Source organism: Mustela putorius, unplaced genomic scaffold, assembly GCF_011764305.1.
Source record: "Mustela putorius furo isolate JIRA1106 unplaced genomic scaffold, ASM1176430v1.1 tig00000585_pilon_pilon_pilon, whole genome shotgun sequence".
Taxonomy (NCBI): Eukaryota; Metazoa; Chordata; class Mammalia; order Carnivora; family Mustelidae; genus Mustela; species Mustela putorius.
Genome location: NW_025421424.1, coordinates 801,829 through 823,249, shown reverse-complemented (window position 1 = coordinate 823,249; position 21,421 = coordinate 801,829). Strand labels below are relative to the sequence as shown.

General features: G+C 37.6%; 2 protein-coding genes across 6 annotated transcripts in view; one reads left to right on the top strand and one right to left on the bottom strand.

Annotated features, from left to right (window-relative positions):
- Positions 1 to 19,695, top strand: part of GPR89A (G protein-coupled receptor 89A) — a 59,585-nt gene extending 39,890 nt beyond the window's left edge. For 2 of the 4 annotated variants that reach the window (XM_004779627.3, XM_004779628.3), the window contains exons 10-14: positions 1,451 to 1,543; positions 16,081 to 16,176; positions 17,839 to 17,928; positions 18,847 to 18,912; positions 19,040 to 19,695. In XM_004779627.3, coding sequence (XP_004779684.1) covers positions 1,451 to 1,543; positions 16,081 to 16,176; positions 17,839 to 17,928; positions 18,847 to 18,912; positions 19,040 to 19,246 — 552 coding nt within the window. In that variant the 3' untranslated portion in view covers positions 19,247 to 19,695. The remainder of the gene's footprint in view (positions 1 to 1,450; positions 1,544 to 16,080; positions 16,177 to 17,838; positions 17,929 to 18,846; positions 18,913 to 19,039) is intronic. The other 2 variants (XM_004779629.3, XM_045081817.1) reach the window with 2 other exon arrangements.
- Positions 19,696 to 19,863: 168 nt separating this feature from the next.
- PDZK1 (PDZ domain containing 1) overlaps positions 19,864 to 21,421 on the bottom strand; it is a 38,100-nt gene continuing 36,542 nt past the window's right edge. For both annotated transcript variants that reach the window (XM_004779631.3, XM_004779632.3), the window contains exon 9: positions 19,864 to 20,975. In XM_004779631.3, the coding sequence (XP_004779688.1) occupies positions 20,922 to 20,975 (54 nt within the window). In that variant the 3' untranslated portion in view covers positions 19,864 to 20,921. The remainder of the gene's footprint in view (positions 20,976 to 21,421) is intronic.

Genomic DNA, 21,421 nt, shown 5'->3' with positions numbered 1-21,421 from the left:
CTCTGATTGCGTTTTATTTCTTATAAATTAGTGATATTTTAAGAGCAGTGCCGTGAGCTAGCCATGTTTTAAAAGATCCAGATTAAGGGGCACCTGGGTGGCTCAGTTAGTTGAGTGTCCAACTTGTGATTTTGGCTCAGGTCATGATCTCAGTGTCTTGAGATTCAGCTCTGCATCAGGCTCTGCACTGGGTGTAGAGCCTGCTTAAGATTCTCTCTCTCCCTCTGCCCCTGTGCCCGCCACCAGCCAGGTTTTTTTCTCTCTCTTAAAAAAAAAAAAAAAAGAAAGAAAGAAAAAGGAAGGGATCCAGATCAAGAAGTGACCTAACTATAAGAAGTAGTTTTCCTATTTTTATCTAAAATGCAATATAACTTAAATATGCAAAATCTATTAGTTACATTCATTCAGACTATTTTTATCCTTTTCAAGGATCCCTTCATAGGAATAGCAAGGTACAAAATAAACGTACAGAGATAAGCTGTATTTCTTTATACTGGTAATTAGATACAATATAAACTACAATACCATACCAGTTACAATCACTGTAAAAATGAAAGGTATAAGTCTAACAAAACACATACAGGACTCACATGCGGCAAACTTTATGAAAGAATCCAAGTATCTAAATAGTTGTAACAGGTTTATCAATTGGAAGCCTCAAAATAGGGGAGATACTGATTCTCTCTACATTGATGCACAGGTTTCACATATGTCCCAACGAGATTTTTTGTAGATCTACACAAAATTATTCTAATATATAGAAAGACAAAAGTACTAGAACAGCTAAAACAGTTTTGAAAAAGAATAAAATGGAAAGACTCAGTCTGATTTCAAATCTTACTATATTGCTGTACTAATCAAAACTATGTGATATTGGCAAAGGTATAGACATATCAATGGAACAGAGTAGAAAACTCAGACCAACACAAGTATGCCCAACTAATTTTTTACAAAGATACAAGAAACTTCAGTGAAGGTAAGGTAACTTTTTGAACAAATGATACAAAATCTATTAGTTAAGTTCATTCAGACTATTTTTATCCTTTTCAAGGATCCCTTCATAGGAATAGCTATATAGGGTAGAGATTAACATAGGCTTTGAAGACAGACCTGAGCATAAATTCCTCTACTTACTAGCTGTGTGACCTTGGGCAAGTTATCCAACCCCTGTAAGCCTTAGTTTTCTCATGTGTACAATTAAGATAATAGAACATATAACAGTTGCTATAAAAATTAAAGTAGATAATGTATGTAAGGTGTTTTTCCCAACTTCAGGCTTAAAGTAAGCATTCAATAAATGTTGCCTACTAGTATTATTTTAAGATTAATGTAATGTATGGGGTTTTCACTCCAGCAAAACAGTAATTTCATAGAAGCAGGAATGTTTTGGTTGAGTATAAGTTTACATTTTGCTGAGACTAACAGTGTTTTGTTGTTTGTTTTCCCTCAGGAGAGAATAGAATATTCCAAAACTTTCAAGGGGAAATACTTTAATTTTTTGGGTTACTTTTTCTCTATTTACTGTGTTTGGAAAATTTTCATGGTAAGTATATTAGTTTTAGTTGTCAGGGTTGAGGTTATTTTCCCTGCTAATGGCAGAGAGAAAAGTGGGTTTGACTGAGGCACTAAACTAAATCCAGTCGAGTCACACAGAATGCTGTCTTTCACATCCTTGAGCCTGACTCCTTTCCCTCTCTTTTTTAGGTCACCTAAACATTTCTTCATTCAGAAATCATTAATCAGATATAGTTTATAAACTATATGAAGGAAATACAAAAGTTTCTTATTTTACACTCTGTTTTCCATATTACCCTTGAGTATATCTATGTGACACAATCCCTACCTTCAGCTCAGAACAGAAATTACCTCTCCTTTTTAGTAATCTATATACACCTTAAAAAGTTTAATCTAAAGTAAGTTCTACAAGTAAAACATTTATATTTCTGGAAATAAATTCATTTTAGGTGCTTATGGCTCTCATTCTTTTTTGGCTCTCTCTTAATGCTCTATTCTTTATGTTCATTTTATGTACATTCTTCTTATGACTCATCTGTAGATATTCATGGGTTTCAGTGTGATTACAGAAAAGACTAATTGGACTTTCTGGTTCTGCGACTCTCCTGGGGCTGTGTTTGCATAAAGAGGAGCTTTATTAGCTTGTTAATTTTGGCCTCTATAGATGAATGAAAGATTCTGGATTTTAATAGATCTAATATTATAATAAATTTATGTCAATATCTATTCAGAGAACAATTTTTAATCTTAATTCATACAGTGGGAGAAGATAAATGAAGATAGTATGTTCAGTTAGCTAAGCTACTAAAAAGTTTTTCCTGAGTTATAGACTTTAGGGGAATATATCCTTTTTTAACAGCATTATTGAAGTTTAATTGATGTTTAATAAACTGCATATATTTTAAGGGTATAGTTGGGTAAGTTTTGACAGATGTGTACACCTGTTGCAACAACTGTCACCACCCTTAAGGTAGTGACCATATCCATCCATCACTTCCAAAAAGTTTCCTGTGTCCCCTTATAATGAAATACGTATTGCATTCATCCCCAGTCAACCACCAATCTGCTTTCATTATACATTAGTTTATATTTTCTAGAACTTTATATAAATGAAATCTTAGAGTAGATACCCTTTTTCTGACAACTTCTACTTAGCAGAATTATCTCATGTTTCATTCATGTTATCATGCGATCAGTAGTTTATTCCTTCTCATGGCTGAGTAGTATTCTGTTGTATGATTATACCACATTTTGTTTATCTTTTCACCTGCTGTTGGGTATTTGTTTCTAGTTTGGGGATATTACAAGTAAAGCTGCTATGAACATTTGTGTACAGGTTTCTATGTGGACATGTGCTGTCTTTCCTCTTAGGAGAAAACACTTCAGTATAGCATGGCTAGGTCACATGGCAGATGGATGTTAAACCTTTGAAGAAATGGACAAACTTTTCCAAAGGATGTTGTACCATTTTACATCCCCACCTGCATAGTTTGAGAGTTTTATTTACTCCACATCCTTGCTCACATTTTGTAGTCAGTATTTTAAATTTTAGACATTCTAGTAGATATGAGCTGATACAGATTGCTTAATTTGCATTTCCCTAATGCCTAATGGTGCTAAACAACTTTTCATGTGCTGATTTGCCGCCTGTATATTTTGGAGGGAGGAGGAAGATAGAGCTATTCAGATTTGTTGCCCAGTTTTTAAATTAGGATTTCTTTTTATTGGGTTTTGCAAGGTTTTCACTATATTCTGGAAACCCTTTGTGATTTTCAAATATTCTCTCCCAGTCACTACCTTAGCTTATCATTCTCTGCACAGTGTCTTTGAAAGAATTGAAGTTTTTCATTTTGATGAAGTCCAATGTGTCTTTTGTTTTCTATTATAGGTTATGCTTTTGGTGTTGTACCTAAGCAATCTTGGCTAACCCAAGGTCGCCAAGATTTTTTCATCTTTTACTCTATAAATTTTATAGTTTGAGATTTTTACATTTCAGCACATGATCCATCTGTAGTTAATTTTCTCAGACAGTGTTGGAATGTGGATCCGAGTTCATTTTTTTCATATAGATATCTACTTGTTCTGGCACCATTTGCTGAAAAGATTATCCTTTCTCATTCAGTTGTCTTTGCAATTTAGTCAAAACCTAATTGCCCGCATATGGGTGGGTCTGTGTCTGTACTCTGTTCTTTCCTACTGTTATGTATGTCTGCCTTTATTTATGCCAATACCACTCTGTCTTGAAATAAGTCTTTTTTTTTTTTTTTAAGATTTTATTTATTTATTTGACAGACAGAGATTACAAGTAGGCAGAGAGGCAGGCAGGGAGAGAGGGGGAAGCAGGCTACCTGCCAAGCAGAGAGCTGGATGCGGGGCTCCATCCCAGGACCCTGGGATCATGACCTGAGCCGAAGACAGAGGCTTTAACCCACTGAGCCACCCAGGCACCCCGAAATAAGGCTTGAAATCAAATCATTTAAGTACTCTTTCTTCTTATTTAAACTTGTTTTGGCCATTCTGTGTCCTTTGCTTTTCCATATGAATTTTTAGAAGCTGCTTTTTTAATGCTGCTGAATACAAAATACTTGCTGAAATATGTATTAGAATGTCGAGTCTTGAGATCAGTTTGAAGAGAAATGACATCTTAATACTGAGTGTTGCATTTGATGATCACAGTGTAACTCTTCATTTATGTAAATCTTCTTTAGTTTCACTCAACAATATTTAGGTTTTAGTGTACAGGTCTTTTATATCTTTCATTAGATTTATCTCAAGTATTTGATATTTTTGATGCTATTATAAATAGGACTGTTTTTATAATTTCAGATCCTGAATATTACTAGTATATAGATACACAGTTGATTCTTCTATTCCACAACCTTGCTAAATCCCCTTATTCTAAAAGCTTTTCATAGATTTCATAGGATTTTTTCTACGTAGACAATCAGATCTCTGCAAATGAAGGGGTTTGCTTCCTTGTTTCCTATCTGGATGCCTTTTATTTCTTCCCTTTCTTTCCCTTCCTTTTCTGTCCTATCCCATCTTTCTTCTTTCTTCTCCTCCTTTAGCCTTATTGCACTGACCAAAACCTCCTGTACAAAATTAAACAGAAGTGGTAAGAGCAGTCATCCTGATCTTGTTAAATATGGTATTAGCGGTTGGCTTTTCCTGGACTCCCATTTAGCAGGTTGAGGAAGTTACTACTCATAGTTTATTGAGTGTTTTTAATCATGAAAGTGTGTTTGATTTTTGTCAAATGCTATTTCTGCATCTTTTGAGAGAAGCACATGACTTTTCCTTTTTATTCAGCTGATATAGTGAGTTACTTTGGTTAATTTTTTAATATTAAACTAGCCTTGAATTCCTATAATAAACCTTACTTGGCCATGGTGTATGTTGTTGGATTTAACTTAGTAATATTTTCTTAAGAATTTTTGCATCAGTGTTAATGAGAAATATCAGAGTATACTTTTTTTGTAATGTCTCTGGCTTTGGTGTCAGAATGATGCTAACCTTAGAGGTTGAGAAGGATTCCTTCCTCTTCCAATTAGTGGAAGAGTTTCTGTGGAATTATTATAATTTCTTTCTTAAACATTTGGTGGAATTCACCAGTGAAGGCATCTAGACCTAGAGTCTTCTTTGCAGGAAAATCGTTTAATTACGGATTTAGTTTCTTTAATAGACTATATTCAGGTTATATATTTCTTGAGTGAGCTTTTGTAGTTTCTGGAATTTGTCCATTTTTATTGAAGTCAGATTTATTTGCATAAAATTGCTCTTAATATTCCCTTAGTATCCTTTCAATATCTATAAAATCTGTAGTGATATCACCCCTCTTCTTTTGTATAACACCTTTATTGAGATAGTCACATACAAAATAATTAACCCATTTTATGTATAGTTTGGTGGTTTTTAATATATTCAAAAGTTGTGCACACAAATAATGCAGTCACCCCAAAAGAAATTCCATACTCATTAGCAGTTATTCCTTATTTCTTCTCTAGCCTTAGGCAGGCACTAATCTATTTTATGTCTCTATAGATTTTCTATTCTGGACACTTCATGTACATTGAGTCACACAACATGTGGTCTTTTGTGATTGGCTTCTTAGTAAATGTTTTTAAGGTTCATCTATATTGTAGCCTCTAGCAACACTTTATTCCTTTCTATAGATGAATAACATTCTTTCCATTATATAGATATACCACATTTTATTTATCCACCCATCAGTTGAGAAGCATTTGGGTGGTTTCCACTTTTTGGCCATTATAAATAATGCTGTTGTGAGCATTTTTTGATAAATTTGTATGTGGATATATGTTTTCATTTCCCTTAGGTACATGCCTGTGAAAGCAAAATTGCTGGGTCATATGCTACCAGTTTGTTTAACCTTTTGATAAACTGCCAGTCTGCCAGACTCTTTTCCCAAGCAGCTGCACCTGTTTACATTCCCACTGGCAGTGTAACAGTTGTCATTTCTCCACAGCCTCACCAGCACTTACTTATCTTTTAATTAGAGTCATCGTGGTGGCTGAAGTGGTATCTCATTCTTGATATCAGTAATTTGTGTCTTGTCTTTTTTTTCTAATCAGTCTGGATCAAGGTTTATCAATTTTATTGAACGCTTCAAAGAACCAGCTTTTGGATTAATTGATTTTTTTTTAATTTTTTATTTTTTATAAACATATATTTTTATCCCCAGGGGTACAGGTCTGTGAATTGCCAGGTTTACACACTTCACAGCACTCACCAAAGCACATACCCTCCCCAATGTCCATAATCCCACCCCCTTCTCCCAAACCCCCTCCCCCCAGCAACCCTCAGTTTGTTTTGTGAGATTAAGAGTCACTTATGGTTTGTCTCCCTCCCAATCCCATCTTGTTTCATTGATTCTTCTCCTACCCACTTAAGCCCCCATGTTGCATCACCACTTCCTCATATCAGGGAGATCATATGATAGTTGTCTTTCTCTGCTTGACTTATTTCACTAAGCATGATACACTCTAGTTCCATCCATGTTGTCGGATTAATTGATTTTCTATATTGTTTCTCTGTGTTCTACTTTATCAATTTCTGCTCTGATCTTTATAATTTGTCTTCTGCTTGTTTGGGGTCTTTTTCTAATTTTGTAAAGTACAAGCTAAGATCATTGATTCAAAACTTTAAATATAGTTGTTTTCGTGCTATAGATTTCTTGCTAAGCATCTCACAAAATATAACATTTCTGATATGTTGTATTTTTATTTCATTCAGTTCAAAATAATTCTAATTTTTCTTCTTTGGCTCATGCATTATTTAGAAGTCTGTTATTAAATATTTGGGGATCTTCTTAATTTCCCTCTGTAATTGATTTCTAATTTAATTCCATGTGATCTGAGAACATATTTAGTATGATATAAATTTCTTCAAATTTCTTGAGACTTGTTTTCTGCTCCTGTTGGCTGGAATGTTGTATAAATGTCAATTAGGTCAAATTAGTTGATAGTATTGTTAAAGTTTTCTATATCCTTTTAATTTTCTGATTTATCAGTTGTTTCATCAGTGATGAAATTTCAAACCATTGTTGTTGATTTGTCTTTTTAATTCTGTCAGTTTTTGCTTTGTATATTTTCTTTACCCAACTATAATTAATATACAATGTTAACTTCAGGTGTACAGCATAGTGATTCAACAATTCTATACATTACAGAGGGCTCACTATGAGTGTAGTCACCATCTGTCACCATACAGTGTTATTTTAATATTGACTCTTCTCTGCGCTATACATTTCATCTCCATGACTGAAAGTTTGTGCCTCTTTTTTTTTTTTTAAGATTTTATTTATTTATTTGACAGAGAGAGATCACAAGTAGGCAGAGAGGCAGGCAGAGAGAGAGAGAGGAGGAAACAGGCTCCCTGCTGAGCAGAGAGCCCGATGCGGGACTCGATCCCAGGACCCTGAGATCATGACCTGAGCCGAAGGCAGCAGCTTAACCCACTGAGCCACCCAGGCGCCCAAGTTTGTGTCTCTTAAACCACTTTATCCATTGCACCCATCCCTTTACTCACTTCCCCTCTGACCAGTTCTCTGTATTTAAGAGTCTGTTTGCTTGTTTCTTTGTTCATTTGTTTCGTTTTTAAGATCCTGTTTATAAGTAAAATCATGTGTTGTCTTTCCTTGTCTGACTTATTTCACTTAGCATAGTACCCTTTAAGACTGTTAAAATGGCAAGCTCACATTCTTTTTTATGGCTGAGTAATGTTCCATTGCATATATGCACCACATCTTTTTATGCATTCAACTATCAGTAGACCCTTGGGTTGCCTCTATATCTCAGCTATTGTAAACATAGGGGTGCATATAGCTTTTCAAATTAGGGTTTTCATATTCTTTTAGTAAATACCCAGTAGTGGGATTACCCAATCATGTATTTTTCTGTTCTGTTCCATTGATCTATATGTCTGCTTTTGTGCCAGTCCCACACTGTTTTGGTTACTACACCTTTAAAGTATATCTTGAACTCCAGGACTATGAGACTTCTAGCTTTGTTCTTTTTCAAGATTGTTTTGGCTCTTTGGGGTCTTTTGTGGCTCCATACACGTTTTAGGGTTATTCATTCTAGTTCTGTGAAAAATGCTATTGGTAATTAGGTAGGGATTGTATGGAATCTGTAGATTGCTTTGGGTGGTATGGACATTTTTAACAATATTAATTCTTCCAGTCCATGAGAACAGAGTAACTTTCCATTTGTTCATGTTGCCTTCAATTTCTCTCATCAGTATTTTATAGGTTTTTTTTTTAAGATTTTATTTATTTATTTGACAGAGATCACAAGTAGGCAGAGAAGCAGGCAAAGAGAGAGGAGGAAGCAGGCTCCCTGGTGAGCAGAGAGCCCGATGGGGAGCTCGATCCCAGGACCCTGGGATCATGACCTGAGCTGAAGGCAGAGGCTTTAACCCACTGAGCCACCCAGGCACCCTAGTATTTTATAGTTTTTAGGGTAATCGGTCTTTCACCTCCTAGGGTAAGTTTGTTCTTAGATAATCTTTTTGGTTGTTGTAGAAATGCAACTGATTTCTGTATATTAATTTTGTATCCTACAACTTTACTGAATTCATTTATCAGTTCTAATAGTTTTTGGTGGAGTTTCTAGGTTTTTCTATATGATCATGTTAACTGCAAATAGCAAGTTTAACATCCTTGTCATTCTGAATGCCGTTTTTTTTTTTCCTTGTCTGATTGCTACAACTAGGACTTTCAGTATTATGTTGAATAAAAGTGGTAAGAGTGAATGTCCGTGTCTTCTTCCTGATCTTAGAGGAAGAGCTCTCAGTTTTTCACAAATGAGTGTGATGCCTATTTTCACCAGTGAACATTTTTCATATATGGCCTTTATTATGCCGACACGTGTTTTGTTAAACCCACTTTGTTCCCTCTAAATCCACTTTATCATGAATGGATGTTGTATTTTGTCAAATGCTTTTTCTGCATCTATTGAGATGACCATATGGTTTTTATACTTTATTTTGTTGATGTGGTTTATCGTGTTTGACTTGAGAATATTGAATTACCCTGTATTCCTGGAATAAATTCTACTTGATTGTGGTGAACAGTTTTTTAAATGTATTATTGAATTCAGTTAGCTAAATTTTTTTTTCAGTTTGATAATTTTTTTAAGGAATTTTGCATCCATGTACCTCAGAAATATTGGCTTAAAGTTTTCTTTTTTGGTAGTGTCTGTCCAGTTTTGGTATCAGGGAAATGGTGGCCTTATAGAGAGAATTTGGAAGTTCCCTTCCTCTTCTATTTTTTTTTTTAATCATTTGGGGAGAGGGGTGCCTGGGTGGCTCAGTTGGTTGAGCAGTCAACTTGGTTTTGGCTCAGGTCATGATCCCATGGGTCGTGAGATCAACCCCCGCATCAGGCTCAGTGCTCAGTGTGGAGTTCTGCTTGAGATTCTTTCCCTCCTCCTGTCCCTTCCTCCCCCACCCCCTCTCTTCAAAATAACTCAGTAAAAATTTTTTTAATCATTTGAGAAGAGTAGATGTTAACTCTTCTTTCTTTATTTTGGTAGACCTGATACACAATGTTACATTAGTTTATGTACAAGCATGGAATGTCTTTCCATTTGTTCGATTCAGCTTCAGTTTCTTTCATCAGTGTTCTACAGTTTTCAGAGTGTAGGTCTTTCACCTCTTTGGTATTAACTCTTTGTTAAATATTTGGTAGAATTTACCTGTGTCATCTGATCCTGGACTTCTGTTTTGGAAAGTTTTTTTTATTACTGATTCCATTTCATTACTGCTAATTGCCGTGTTCAGATTTTCTATTTCTTCCTTATTCAGTTTTAGAAGATTATGTTTCTAAGAATCTGTTTCTCCTAGGTTGTCCAGTTTGTTGACATACAATTTTTCATAACAGTCTCTTATAATCCTATTTTCACCTATTTCTGTGGTGTCAGTTGTTACTTCTCCTTTATTTCTGATTTTATTTGCATCTTTTTCTTAATGAGTCTGGCTACAGATTTACAAATTTTGTTGATCTTTTCAGAGAAACAGGTTCTAGTTTCATTGATCCTTTTTTCTCTCTTTCATTTATTTCTGTTCTAATTTTATTACTTCTTTCCCTCTACTAGCTTTGGGCTTTGGTCTTTCTCTAGCTTTTCTAGGTGTATGGTTAGGTTGTTTACTTGAGATTTTTCTTGTTTATTGAATTAGGCCTTTGTTGCTATGGAATTCCCTCTTAGGGGCGCCCGGGTGGCTCAGTGAGTTAAAGCCTCTGCCTTCGGCTTTGGTCATAATCTCAGGTTCCTGGGATCGAGCCCCGCATTGGGCTCTGCTCAACGGAGAGCCTGCTTCCTCCTCTCTCTCTGCCTGCTTCTCTGCCTACTTGTGATCTCTGTCAAATAAATAAAATCTTAAAAAAAAAAAAAAAAGAATTCCCTCTTAGAATGGTTTTTACTGCTTCTCAAAGACTTTGAACCATTATATTTTCATTTTCATTTGTCTCCATGTATTTTTTTATTTCCTCCTTGATTTCTTGATTGACCCATTCATTGTTTAGTAGCATGTTATTTAGCTTCCATGTATTGGTATTCTTTTTAGATTTTTTTCTTGTGATTGGATTTTAGTGTCCTACCATTGTGATTAGAAAAGATGCATGATGTGATTTCAGTCTTACTAAATTTATTGAGACTTGTTTTGTGGCCTAAGCTGTGATCTCTTCTGGGGAATGTTTAACATGGACTTGAAAAGAATGTGTATGCAGTGGTTTTTTGATGGAATGTTCAGTGTGTATCTGTTAAGTACATCTGTTCTAATGTGTTGTTCAAGCCACTGGTTCCTTACTGATTTCTGTCTGAATGATCTACACTGTTGCAAGTGGAATGTTACAGTTACCTGTTATTACTGTATTATTGTCAACTTCTCCCTTTGTTTGTTAATTATTGCTTTATGTATTTAGGTGCTCCTATGTTGGGGGCATAGATATTTACAGTTGTTATATCCTCCTTTTAGACTGATCCCTTTATCATTATGTAGCGCCCTCCTTTGTCCCTTGCTACAGTCTTTGTTTTAAGATCTACTTTATCTGATACTAAGTATTGCTATCCCAGCTTTTTTCCTGCCTTTCACATGTTGTATTTTTTCCAGCCCTTCATATTCAGTCTCTATGTATCTTTAGGTCTGCAGTTAGTCTCTTAAAGAAGCATATAGATGGGGCTTGTTTTTTTATCCATTCAGTCACCCTTTGTCTTTCTCAATTGGTACATTTAGATGATTTACATTTAAAGTAATTATTGAGAGTTATGTATTTATTGCCATCTTGTAAATTGTTTTCTGGTTGTTTTTGTGGTTCTTCTCTGTTCCTTCTGCTCTCTCCCCTTATGGTAGTGTTATGTTTGCATTCCTTTCTCTTTTTTGTGTAGCTATTACAAGTTTCTGATTTGTGGTTGCCATTAGGCTTATATATTATATCTTAGGTGTATAGCAGAGGTTGATGGTTAAACTTAAGTTCAAGCTGAAATTCAAAAACATTCTAAAAGTACTACATTTTTACTCCCCCTCCCCATTTTATGTATATGATGTCATATTTTACTTTTTATTTTGCATATTTCTTGACTGGCTTTTGTAGAAATAAATGATTTTACTACTTTTGCTCCAGACTGGGTTTATAAGTGATTAATCTACTAGATGTATTATATGTTTACTTTTACCTATGAAATTTTTTCCTTTCATAACTTTCTTATAATTATGGCCTTTTTTTCCTGCTCTAATAATTTCCTTTTACATTTCTTTCTTTTTTTAAAAAAAAACATTTTATTTATTTATTTGACAAAGAGAGAGAGATCACAAGTAGGCAGAGAGGCAGGCAGAGAGAGAGAGGGGGAAGCAGGCTCCCTGCCAAGCAGAGAGACCATTGTGGGGCTTGATCCCAGGATGCTGAGTTCATGACCTGAGCCCAAGACAGAGGCCTAACCCTCTGAGCCACCCAGGAGCCCCTACATTTCTTATAGGGCTGGTTTAGTGGTGATTAAATCCTTGAACTTTTGTCTGGGAAACTTTTTGTCTCTCTCTCTTTTTTTTTTTTTTTTAAAGATTTTTATTTATTTATCAGAGAGAGAGGCGGGGAGAGAGCGAGCACAGGCAGACAGAATGGCAGGCAGAGGCAGAGGGAGAAGCAGGCTCCCCGCCGAGCAAGGAGCCCAATGTGGGACTCGATCCCAGGACGCTGGGATCATGACATGAGCCAAAGGCAGCTGCTTAACCAACTGAGCCACCCAGGTGTCCCTTGTCTCTCTTTTTTTTTTCTTTTTTTTAAAGTAGTCAGACAGGCAGAGAGAGAGGGGGAAGCAGGCTCCCCACTGAGCAGACAGCCCAATGTGGGGCTCGATCCCAGGACCCCAAGATCATGACCTGAGCCAAAGGCAGAGGCTTAACCCACGGAGCCACTCAGGCGCCCCTTGTCTCTCTTTTATTCTGAATGATAACTGCCTTGTAGAGTATTCTTGGTTTGCAGGTCTTCCTTTCAGTACTTTGAATATATTCTGCCACCCTCTTCTGGCCTACAAAGTTTCTCATACAAAATCAACTAATAACTTTCAACTAATAGCTATGGTATAAAATCAACTAATAACTATAGGGTTCCCTCATGGTAACTGTTTTTTTCTCTTGCTATTTTTAAAATTCTTGCTTTAGAGGCACCCAGGTGGCTTAGTCAGCTAAGCATCCAACTCTTGATTTTGGCTCAGGTCGTGATCTCAGGGTTGTGAAATTGAGCCCCACATTGAGGTCCCCAACTCAGCTTGAGTTTCACTCCGTCTCCCTGACCCCTCCCCCTGCTTGTGCATGCTCTTGTTCTCTCTCAAAAATAAAATAAATCTTTAAAATTCTCTATCATTATTGGAGCGCCTGGGTGGCCCAGTGGGATAAGCCTCTGCCTTCGGCTCAGGTCATGATCTCAGGGTCCTGGGATCGAGCCCCACATCGGGCTCTCTGCTCAGCAGGGAGCCTGCTTTCTCCTCTCTCTCTCTGCCTGCCTCTCCACCTACTTGTGATCTCTCTCTGTCAAATAAATAAATAAAATCTTTAAAAAAAATTATCATTTTCTGCCATTTTAATTATTACATATCTTGGTATGGACCTCTTTGTGTTAATCTTTTTAGGGGGTCTCTGTGCTTCCTGGATTTGGATACCTGTTTGCTTCTCCAGATTAGAGAAGTTTTCAGTTAGTATTTCTTCATACAAATTTTTTGCCCCCTTCTCTCTTTTCTTCTTCTGGGATGCCTATAGTGTGGATGTTATAACACTTGATGGTGTTGCTGAGTTCCCTTAACCTGTTCCCTTTTATTATTTTTCTTTTTTCTTTTTGCTGTGCAGCGTGATTGCTTTCATTACTCTGTCTTCCAAATTGCTGATCCATTCTGCATCCTCCAATCTACTGTTGATTGCCTCTAGTGTGTTTTTTTCAATTTTAGTTACTGAATTCTTTACCTTTGACTGGTTCGTTTTTATATTGTTATTGAAGTTCTCATTAAATTCATCCATTTTTTTCTCAAGTCCATTGAGTATCTTTATGTCCATTACTTTGAATTCTTTATCCAAACGTATTGCTTATCTCCATTTCATTAGATCTCTTGCTGTGATTTTGTCCTGTTCTTTCATTTAGGCCATTTTCCTCTATCTCCTCATTCTGTCTAGCTCTCTATTTGTTTCTCTGTATTAGGGGGTCAGCTATGATTCCTGGTCTTGAAAGTAATGGCCTTGTGTCTAGGTCCTATAGTGCCCTGTAGTGCAGTGCCCCCAAGCACTAGAACCAGGTGCTCCAAGAGGGTCTCTGTGTGGGCAACATGCACTCTACTGTTGCGGCTGAGTTGCATTTGCCTTAGTTGGCTACAGTGACCTGCTTTGCCTGCTGTGGTCATACTGGGCAAGGTTTAGTCCCTACATAGCCAACTGAGAGGCTCAGCTTTTGTAACTGTGGACACACTGATATTTAGAGTTATCTCTCTCTCTCCGGGGCTGCAGTCACTTTTGGAGTGGTATGGGTCCCTGCTGAGGCTGCTTACAGGGTGTGGTGGGGCAGGAGTGGTTTTGAAGGACCACCTGCTGAGGCAGGCAGGTCCCCAGGTGAAAATTGGGACAGGGCACTAGGAGGATAGGTAGAGTATTAGTGCTAGTTCCCACAAGTGTCTGGCTCTCTAGGCTGGGGGAGGAGAAGAGAAATGGTGCCCACCAGCACTTTTGTTCTGGAAGTCTCCTGAAGAGAAGACTCCCTGGCCCTCCAGCACGTGGTGAGACTAGTAAATGAATATCTTTTATATACCCAAGCACTTTTCAAACTGCTGTTTCTGTGCTGTCTCTCAGGCTGTTATTTATTCTAGCTCTTTAAGAGCAGGTGGTTTTTGATTGCCCTCTGGCTCTCCCAGAATTAAGCCCTGTTAATTTTAAAAGTACCTGGACTTAAGCCCTGCTGATTTTAAAAGTTCCTAAAGTTAATCCCCACTGGTTTTCAAAGCCAGATGTTATTGGGAACTCATCACCCCACGGCCTAGGGTACCTTGCTCGGGGTCTGATCCTCTCTGCTTCCCTGGGCTTGTGGTGTCCCTCCTCTCTATGGTTAGTCTCACGGGGAGTTTGGTTCCCAGGTGTGACTCAGCTCCTCCTACCCTTTTCAGTGTAGCTTCCTCTCAATAGTTAACTGCGAAAGGTCTGTTCTGCTGGTTTTCAGGTGATTTTCATAGCTGTACAGAGGTAGCTATTACCTTGATGTGCTTGTGAGACAAGATGAGGTCAGGATCCTCCTACTGCACCATCTTCTGACACCCCTGCTTCATGTATTTTAAAGTATTATTTGGTACTTGCTTCTTTAGGGTCATTGTATACTCCTTGTTGAAATGATCCTTTTATCATTCTGAAATTACCATTTTCATCCCTGGCAATATTTTTTACCATGTAATCTACTTTTATATTAGCATAGACCTTACAGTTTTCTCTTGGTTAGCGTTAGCATAATGTGTCTTTTTCCATTCTTGTACTTTTAACCTATTTGTATCTTTATATTTAAAGTGGGTTTTTTGTGGGCACCTGGGTGGCTCAGTGGGTTAAGCCGCTGCCTTCGGCTCGGGTCATGATCTCAGGGTCCTGGGATCGAGTCCCACATCGGGCTCTCTGCTCAGCAGGGGCCTGCTTCCCTTCCTCTCTCTCTGTGATCTCTTCCCTTCCTCTCTCCTACTGTGATCTCTCTCTGTCAAATAAATAAATAAAATCTTTTAAAAAAAATAAATAAAGTGGTTTTTTTGTAAGCAACATATAGTCGGTTCTACTTCTTTAACCAGTCTTACAGGTCTTACAGTCTCTGCCATTTAATTGGCATGTTGAGAACAGGATTCAGCCATCTGCAGCTCATAGGCCAAATCCAGCCAACACCTGCCATTGTAAATAAAGTTTTATTTGAACACAGCCAGGCCCATTCATGAATCTGCACATCATCTATGACTACTATCATTGCAGTGCCAGAGTCTGCCAGCTACTAGTTTAGACTGTTTACATTTAATGCAATTATTAATATGATTGGATTTAAAACAACTGTGTTGCTACATGTTTTTTATTTATCCCATCTGTTCTTTTTTTCATTTTTCTTTTTTGTGCCTTCTTTTGGATTAATTGGGTATTTTTCACAATTCTGTGTAATCTGTTGTTGGTTTGTTAGCTCTCTCTTTTCATTATAGGGATTGCTCTTAGAACATTCAGAAAATAATCAGAGTGAATGACCCTGGAATTCTTGACTCTCTTACTCAGACTTTATCCACCAGAATGTTACCTTTCTAACTTCTGTGAAATTAAGATGTCTATGCCATAGCCTTTTTCCCTTTTATTCTTTACAGAAAAGAAAGATAGGGTAGATAACTTTTTTTGTCTGTTGAGTAGCCAAAATAAATGTCTTATATGTGATTTAGATTGAGACCAGTACTGCATTTTTTAGGAATACCCACCTGTAAGACATGTTATATTGATTATTTATTTTGTGTCACTTTTTGAAATAGTGATTATTGAGATGCTCTAATATAAAGGTCCATATCTTTGCAGGCAACGATTAATATCGTTTTTGACCGAGTTGGGAAAACTGATCCTGTCACAAGAGGCATTGAGATCACTGTGAATTATCTGGGGATCCAGTTCGATGTAAGAGTTGTACCAAGATCCTGGTTTGAGACATTTCAATTTTATCTGCTATAAATTACAATTGTTAGGGTTCTAATTCCTTTCTTCTTCTGCCTTTGTTCTTCCCACTCTTCCCTATTTTTTTGACATACTCATATGGCAAATTTGTGAAGGACATAAAACCATAAGTGATGGCTGGTACTTATTATTATCTTAGATGCTGATTATTTCTGTAGTCCTCCTGTGCTTTTCTGTAGCCAACTACCCCTCCCCAGGTTCTCCCCACCAAATATTGGATACTTCTCTCTGTGATACATGACATCGTCAAATCCAAAACTCAGCTTTGATTCCTCTAGTAGAAAATTAACTACCAATTAGTGTTTCATGTTAGAAGTGAAATTATGTCTGCTATTAAAAAAAAACTACCAATTAATTAATGTGGACTTTGAGCTAAAGATGGTAACTGAAACCTGTGCAGTTTTAATCCTCTTTCTACCTGTTTTATAATACCACTATCGTTAAACACACTCTTGTCCCAATTTAAGTTTAATGTCTTTATTTATAGAATATATTTTCTAAATCTATGTGTGTATATATGTATAAATGGCCAGTGATTCCAGCTGATTAGCACTTTGATGTGATAGTAAGACCAGAATCCTCTTAGTTCCTCTGAGGGCCATGTAGCTATGCTGTGAATCTAGTGACACACCACACGCTCCCCCCAGCCATCCGCCTCAGCTAGATATGCTCCGAGTAGTTAGATAAAATGAGAGTAAACTAGAGCAAACTGAGCTCCAGTCCTTGACGAACAACTCAAGAGTACCCATTTTTTGATGCTAGATCAATAGTGTAAACTTTTTCATGTGAGGGAGCATGGTATCTTTCCTCCAAGTAGTTTATAAATTATACCATAAAATAGGCTTCACTATTGCCACATATGGTTCTCTTTTCCTCTTTTACAATTTTTACTAGGCTCAATTATTAGAAGTGTTCTTCCTCATCAGCACTTTCTGAGGCTAGTTGCTGTGGTGTCTATTTCATCTGTAATCCATCTGTATACGCCACGCTTCAGAATTCTGAATAACATCTTTTAGATATTAGTAATAGCAGTTCCCCCACAGATAATTTTCAGATTTCAGACCCGAATCAAGCACAGGGTCCCAAAGCTGCCTTCCTACTTTGAAGCAAACCAAGAGGAGAAAAAGGTCATATCATGTGATTCAAGTGAAGGGCAACTATTTCCTAGACCAATAGCTGAGATTATTTACATATTCTTCTATTATAAAAAGAAAATTTTCTTTAAGTTTTGGGTGATCGGGGGACTACATTCACAGATGTTAAAAAATTGTGCAGTTTTAATGCTTTTTACTTAACACATCGAAGTGTTTTAGTGCAGTTTTAGTGCTTTTTACTTAACACATCGAAGCTGTGCCATTAGTTCCATCTGTGTTTCTTTGACTGGTGTTATTTTCATCACCACTGCACTTGCTTGCTGCTGTCCTAAGTTTTGATTAAGTCTGCTTATGAAGATATCCACTGCATTCTTCCTTTTTTTAAATCAGGCAGGGCCTAATGAAGTTCCCTCTCAGTCACATAAGAGATCAGAATGCATCAGAAGAATAGCCTTCACATGTCTCTCAACAGAGATTTCACTCGTACTTTTCCTTTCTTTTATGGTGGCAGGTGAAGTTCTGGTCTCAGCACATTTCCTTCATTCTGGTTGGAATAATCATCGTCACATCTATCAGAGGTTTACTGATCACTCTTACCAAGGTAAGTTGTAGCACTGAGTTTAAGGTATTATTTGCGACATTTCATGTGGCATCATGAGAAAATTTTACCTGATTAAGATTTCTGCCTTCAGAGAACTTAAACAGTCACAAATATTTAAAAGACGTACAATAAAATTTTTTTTAAGTGAAACTGCTCAATAAACCAATGGTGATGGACTTATATCATACGGCAGTCAGAAGAGTACATGTACCAAAGGTCATAGAATGAGTTCACGGCCTGTTTTGTTCACTGATGTGGCACCAGAATCTAGGAGTAGAAATCGGCACATGGTAGGAGCTCCAGAGATACTTGGAATGGATGAACAAGATAGTTGTTTGATGTTAGAGTAACTTTAAGAGCCACTTATAAGGAGGACATGTAAGTAGGAGAAACAGAATGTTTGACTATTTTCTGATCAACATAGAAAGGCTTTGTGGAGGCAGAAGGTAAATTTTCTCTTGGAGAAGAGGTATAAGGAAGCCCAAGATCCAAGAGTTGTTTGAATGAAAGGAGTGAAGAAGTTAGAGAAGAGAAGGGCTCTCCAGGTATCTAGCACAATTTTGGAAAGAGCTCAGGAGGCTAGTAATTACAAGGTCTTGGGGTGGCCTAGATATCCGTTTGAATATTCTATAGTGATCTGACAGTCATATGTATCACATAGTTTCTGAAAATTTTGATAGCAGTTGGAATCCTTCCGTGTGGTAATGTAATTCTTAAAACCACCAACCCTCCCTCTGGGGACATCGTAGCTGGATCCTTCGCTCTCAATCTGTCTCTCTTCTTAACAGCATTAATCATATCAGTTTTCTGTACTGGATTGCTATGGGGAAGAGGCACTTCTCATTAACTGTTGCTACTTAACGTTCTTGACCCAAGAATCTAGCAGCACTGCCTAAGTTCTTCTCCCTTTCTTGACAGTTCTTTTATGCCATCTCTAGCAGTAAGTCCTCCAACGTCATTGTCCTGCTATTAGCACAGATAATGGTAAGTTTGATGACCCAGTTTTATCCTCACAACTGTAAAGTCCCGGAAGTGTTGATACTTCTCAGTATTTCAGCAATTCCCTTTGGTCCTTGACTGCACTCAGAGTGACTTCCGGATTGACTTACAGGGGATGTACTTTGTCTCCTCCGTGCTACTGATTCGAATGAGCATGCCTCTGGAATACCGCACCATAATCACCGAAGTCCTCGGAGAGCTGCAATTCAACTTCTATCACCGTTGGTTTGATGTGATCTTCCTGGTCAGTGCTCTCTCCAGCATACTGTTCCTCTATTTGGCTCACAAACAGGCACCAGAAAAGCATATGGCACCTTGAACTCATGCCTATTACAGACTGCTACAGGCCAGTGGTGTCAGAATTTGGATATAAGAGAAAAAATGGATGGGACCAGGGCCTAACTTTTCTTAAACAATCAAACTGCTGAGGTAGCATATTCTACCTTCAGCTTACGTCTTCCTCCTCTGTGGATACTGTGATCATGAGTAGCATTGGCTAGAACATGAGAGCCTGAAGTAAACTTAAGCTAGCACTCAGCTGAGAGCGTCAGCTGGTGCAACACAGGGAGAAATGGGGTGGGAAAGCCAAGAAACTAGATGGAGGGAATACACTGGAACTCTGGGATAAGGGGAAGTCTCAGGTGGCTGGGCCAAACACCCAGAATAACTGTTCAAGGCTCACAGGGAGGAGGCTCCCAGAATTTCTGTTCAAGACTCACGTGGCTTTCCCTTGATATTGACTATCATTAAAATCAGATTGTAACCCTTTGGCCTTAGCTTCATTTTCTCAAGGATAGCTTGGTGTAGTGGGCTTGTGCAAGCTAACATGGTTGGCATCCCCGTGCCAGACCCTGTCCCCTTAAAATAACCAACGGGTTCTCTGTTCTTATCTGGAGACGGGACAATGTGCTACTGAAATAGATTCTACAGAGAGCATTCAGGTATATTATCTTTATTGATCTCCTTTTAAGTTAGTATTATTTGAGAGTGAATTACCGTACATTCAATTTGGTGACAATGTCTCATTTTTTTCCCTTTCCATCTCTTCCTCATGCTGTGGGGTAAAACAATGAATAACTCTTAAATGGAATAAGTAATTTTCCTATTCTAGCCCCTACTTTCTCCACCTGTGAAAGGAAAATGCTGGAAAGTTTATAGAACATTGAGAAATGCAATTTAAAGAAATCCTTAGTTTTATTACCAGGAAGTCTCTTAAGATCTTACTCTGAATTTTATTATGTTTTGGGTTTCTGGAGACAAAATGAAGGTTAAAGCGTAAAAGCAAGTTTACCAAAAACAAAAGCATTATTAAGACATTATCAGCTAACATGGAAGATTCCAATATACTCTAAAGGCATTCTTTTTTTTTTTTTTAAAGATTTTATTTATTTATTTTGACAGAGAGAGATCACAAGTAGACAGAGGCAGGCAGAGAGAGAGAGGGAAGCAGGCTCCCTGCTGAGCAGAGAGCCCGATGCAGGACTCGATCCCAGGACCCCGAGATCATGACCTGAGCCGAAGGCAGCGGCTTAACCCACTGAGCTACCTAGGTGCCCTCTAAAGTCATTCTTAATGGCATATCTATTTTAGCAGCCACAGCATTCTTACAAAAGCATAGTCTTAATAGGCTTATCTGCTCAGAACTTTGTAGCAGCTCTCACATATACAGATTTATGAATCATCATTAGTGCTCAGGGAGCCTATAAAATTAAGAGATAATTGTCATACAGAGAAATGTAGTGAAGCTGAAAGCTTGAAAGAGATCACATGAAAAGAATCTGGTCCCCGCCTTAAGTTGACCATAAATAAGCCATCTATTGCAGTAGTCACCCCCAAGACAAATGACAACAGAAGACAGTCCCACATGATGAACCGATTCCCAGAGGAGTTTCTCTCTAACAGAAACAGTAAATGGGTGGCAGCTCATTCTTAGGGAAAGGATTCCTACTAAATACCCAGAAACAGCTGTCGGCCAAAGCCTTTATTTGCTCTCATCACATCTCCGTATCTTCAGAATTGGAAGAAGAATGTGAGGCTGTACTGTATGCCTGTGCAAAAGAAAACAAAAGATCTGTAAGTGGGAGAGCGTGAATGGCAACAGTTGCATGACTTAAGGCAGGGAGTAGAGTCACTCACTAGAAGCCAGGGAACCTGAATTTTACACTTGGCTTTGTTTCCAGCTTGCTGTTTGACACTAACATTTCTTAATATCTGTATATCTTTTCTATAAAGCTAGCACAGGCCTATTATTGACTTGCTATGGAAATATAAAATTTTTTAAAGACACATAGAATGCTTTCTTTGTTGAGCAATCAAGAATGCAAGGTCAGTGGCTATGGTGTGTGCTGTGGTCTGAATGTATCTCCCCAAAATTCATATATTGAAATACTAATCCTAAAGTCAGGTGATGATATTAAGCAGTAAGACCTTTGGGAGGTGATTAGGTCATGAGGGTGGCCCCCTTGTGATTGGGATTAATGCCTTGTAAAGAACC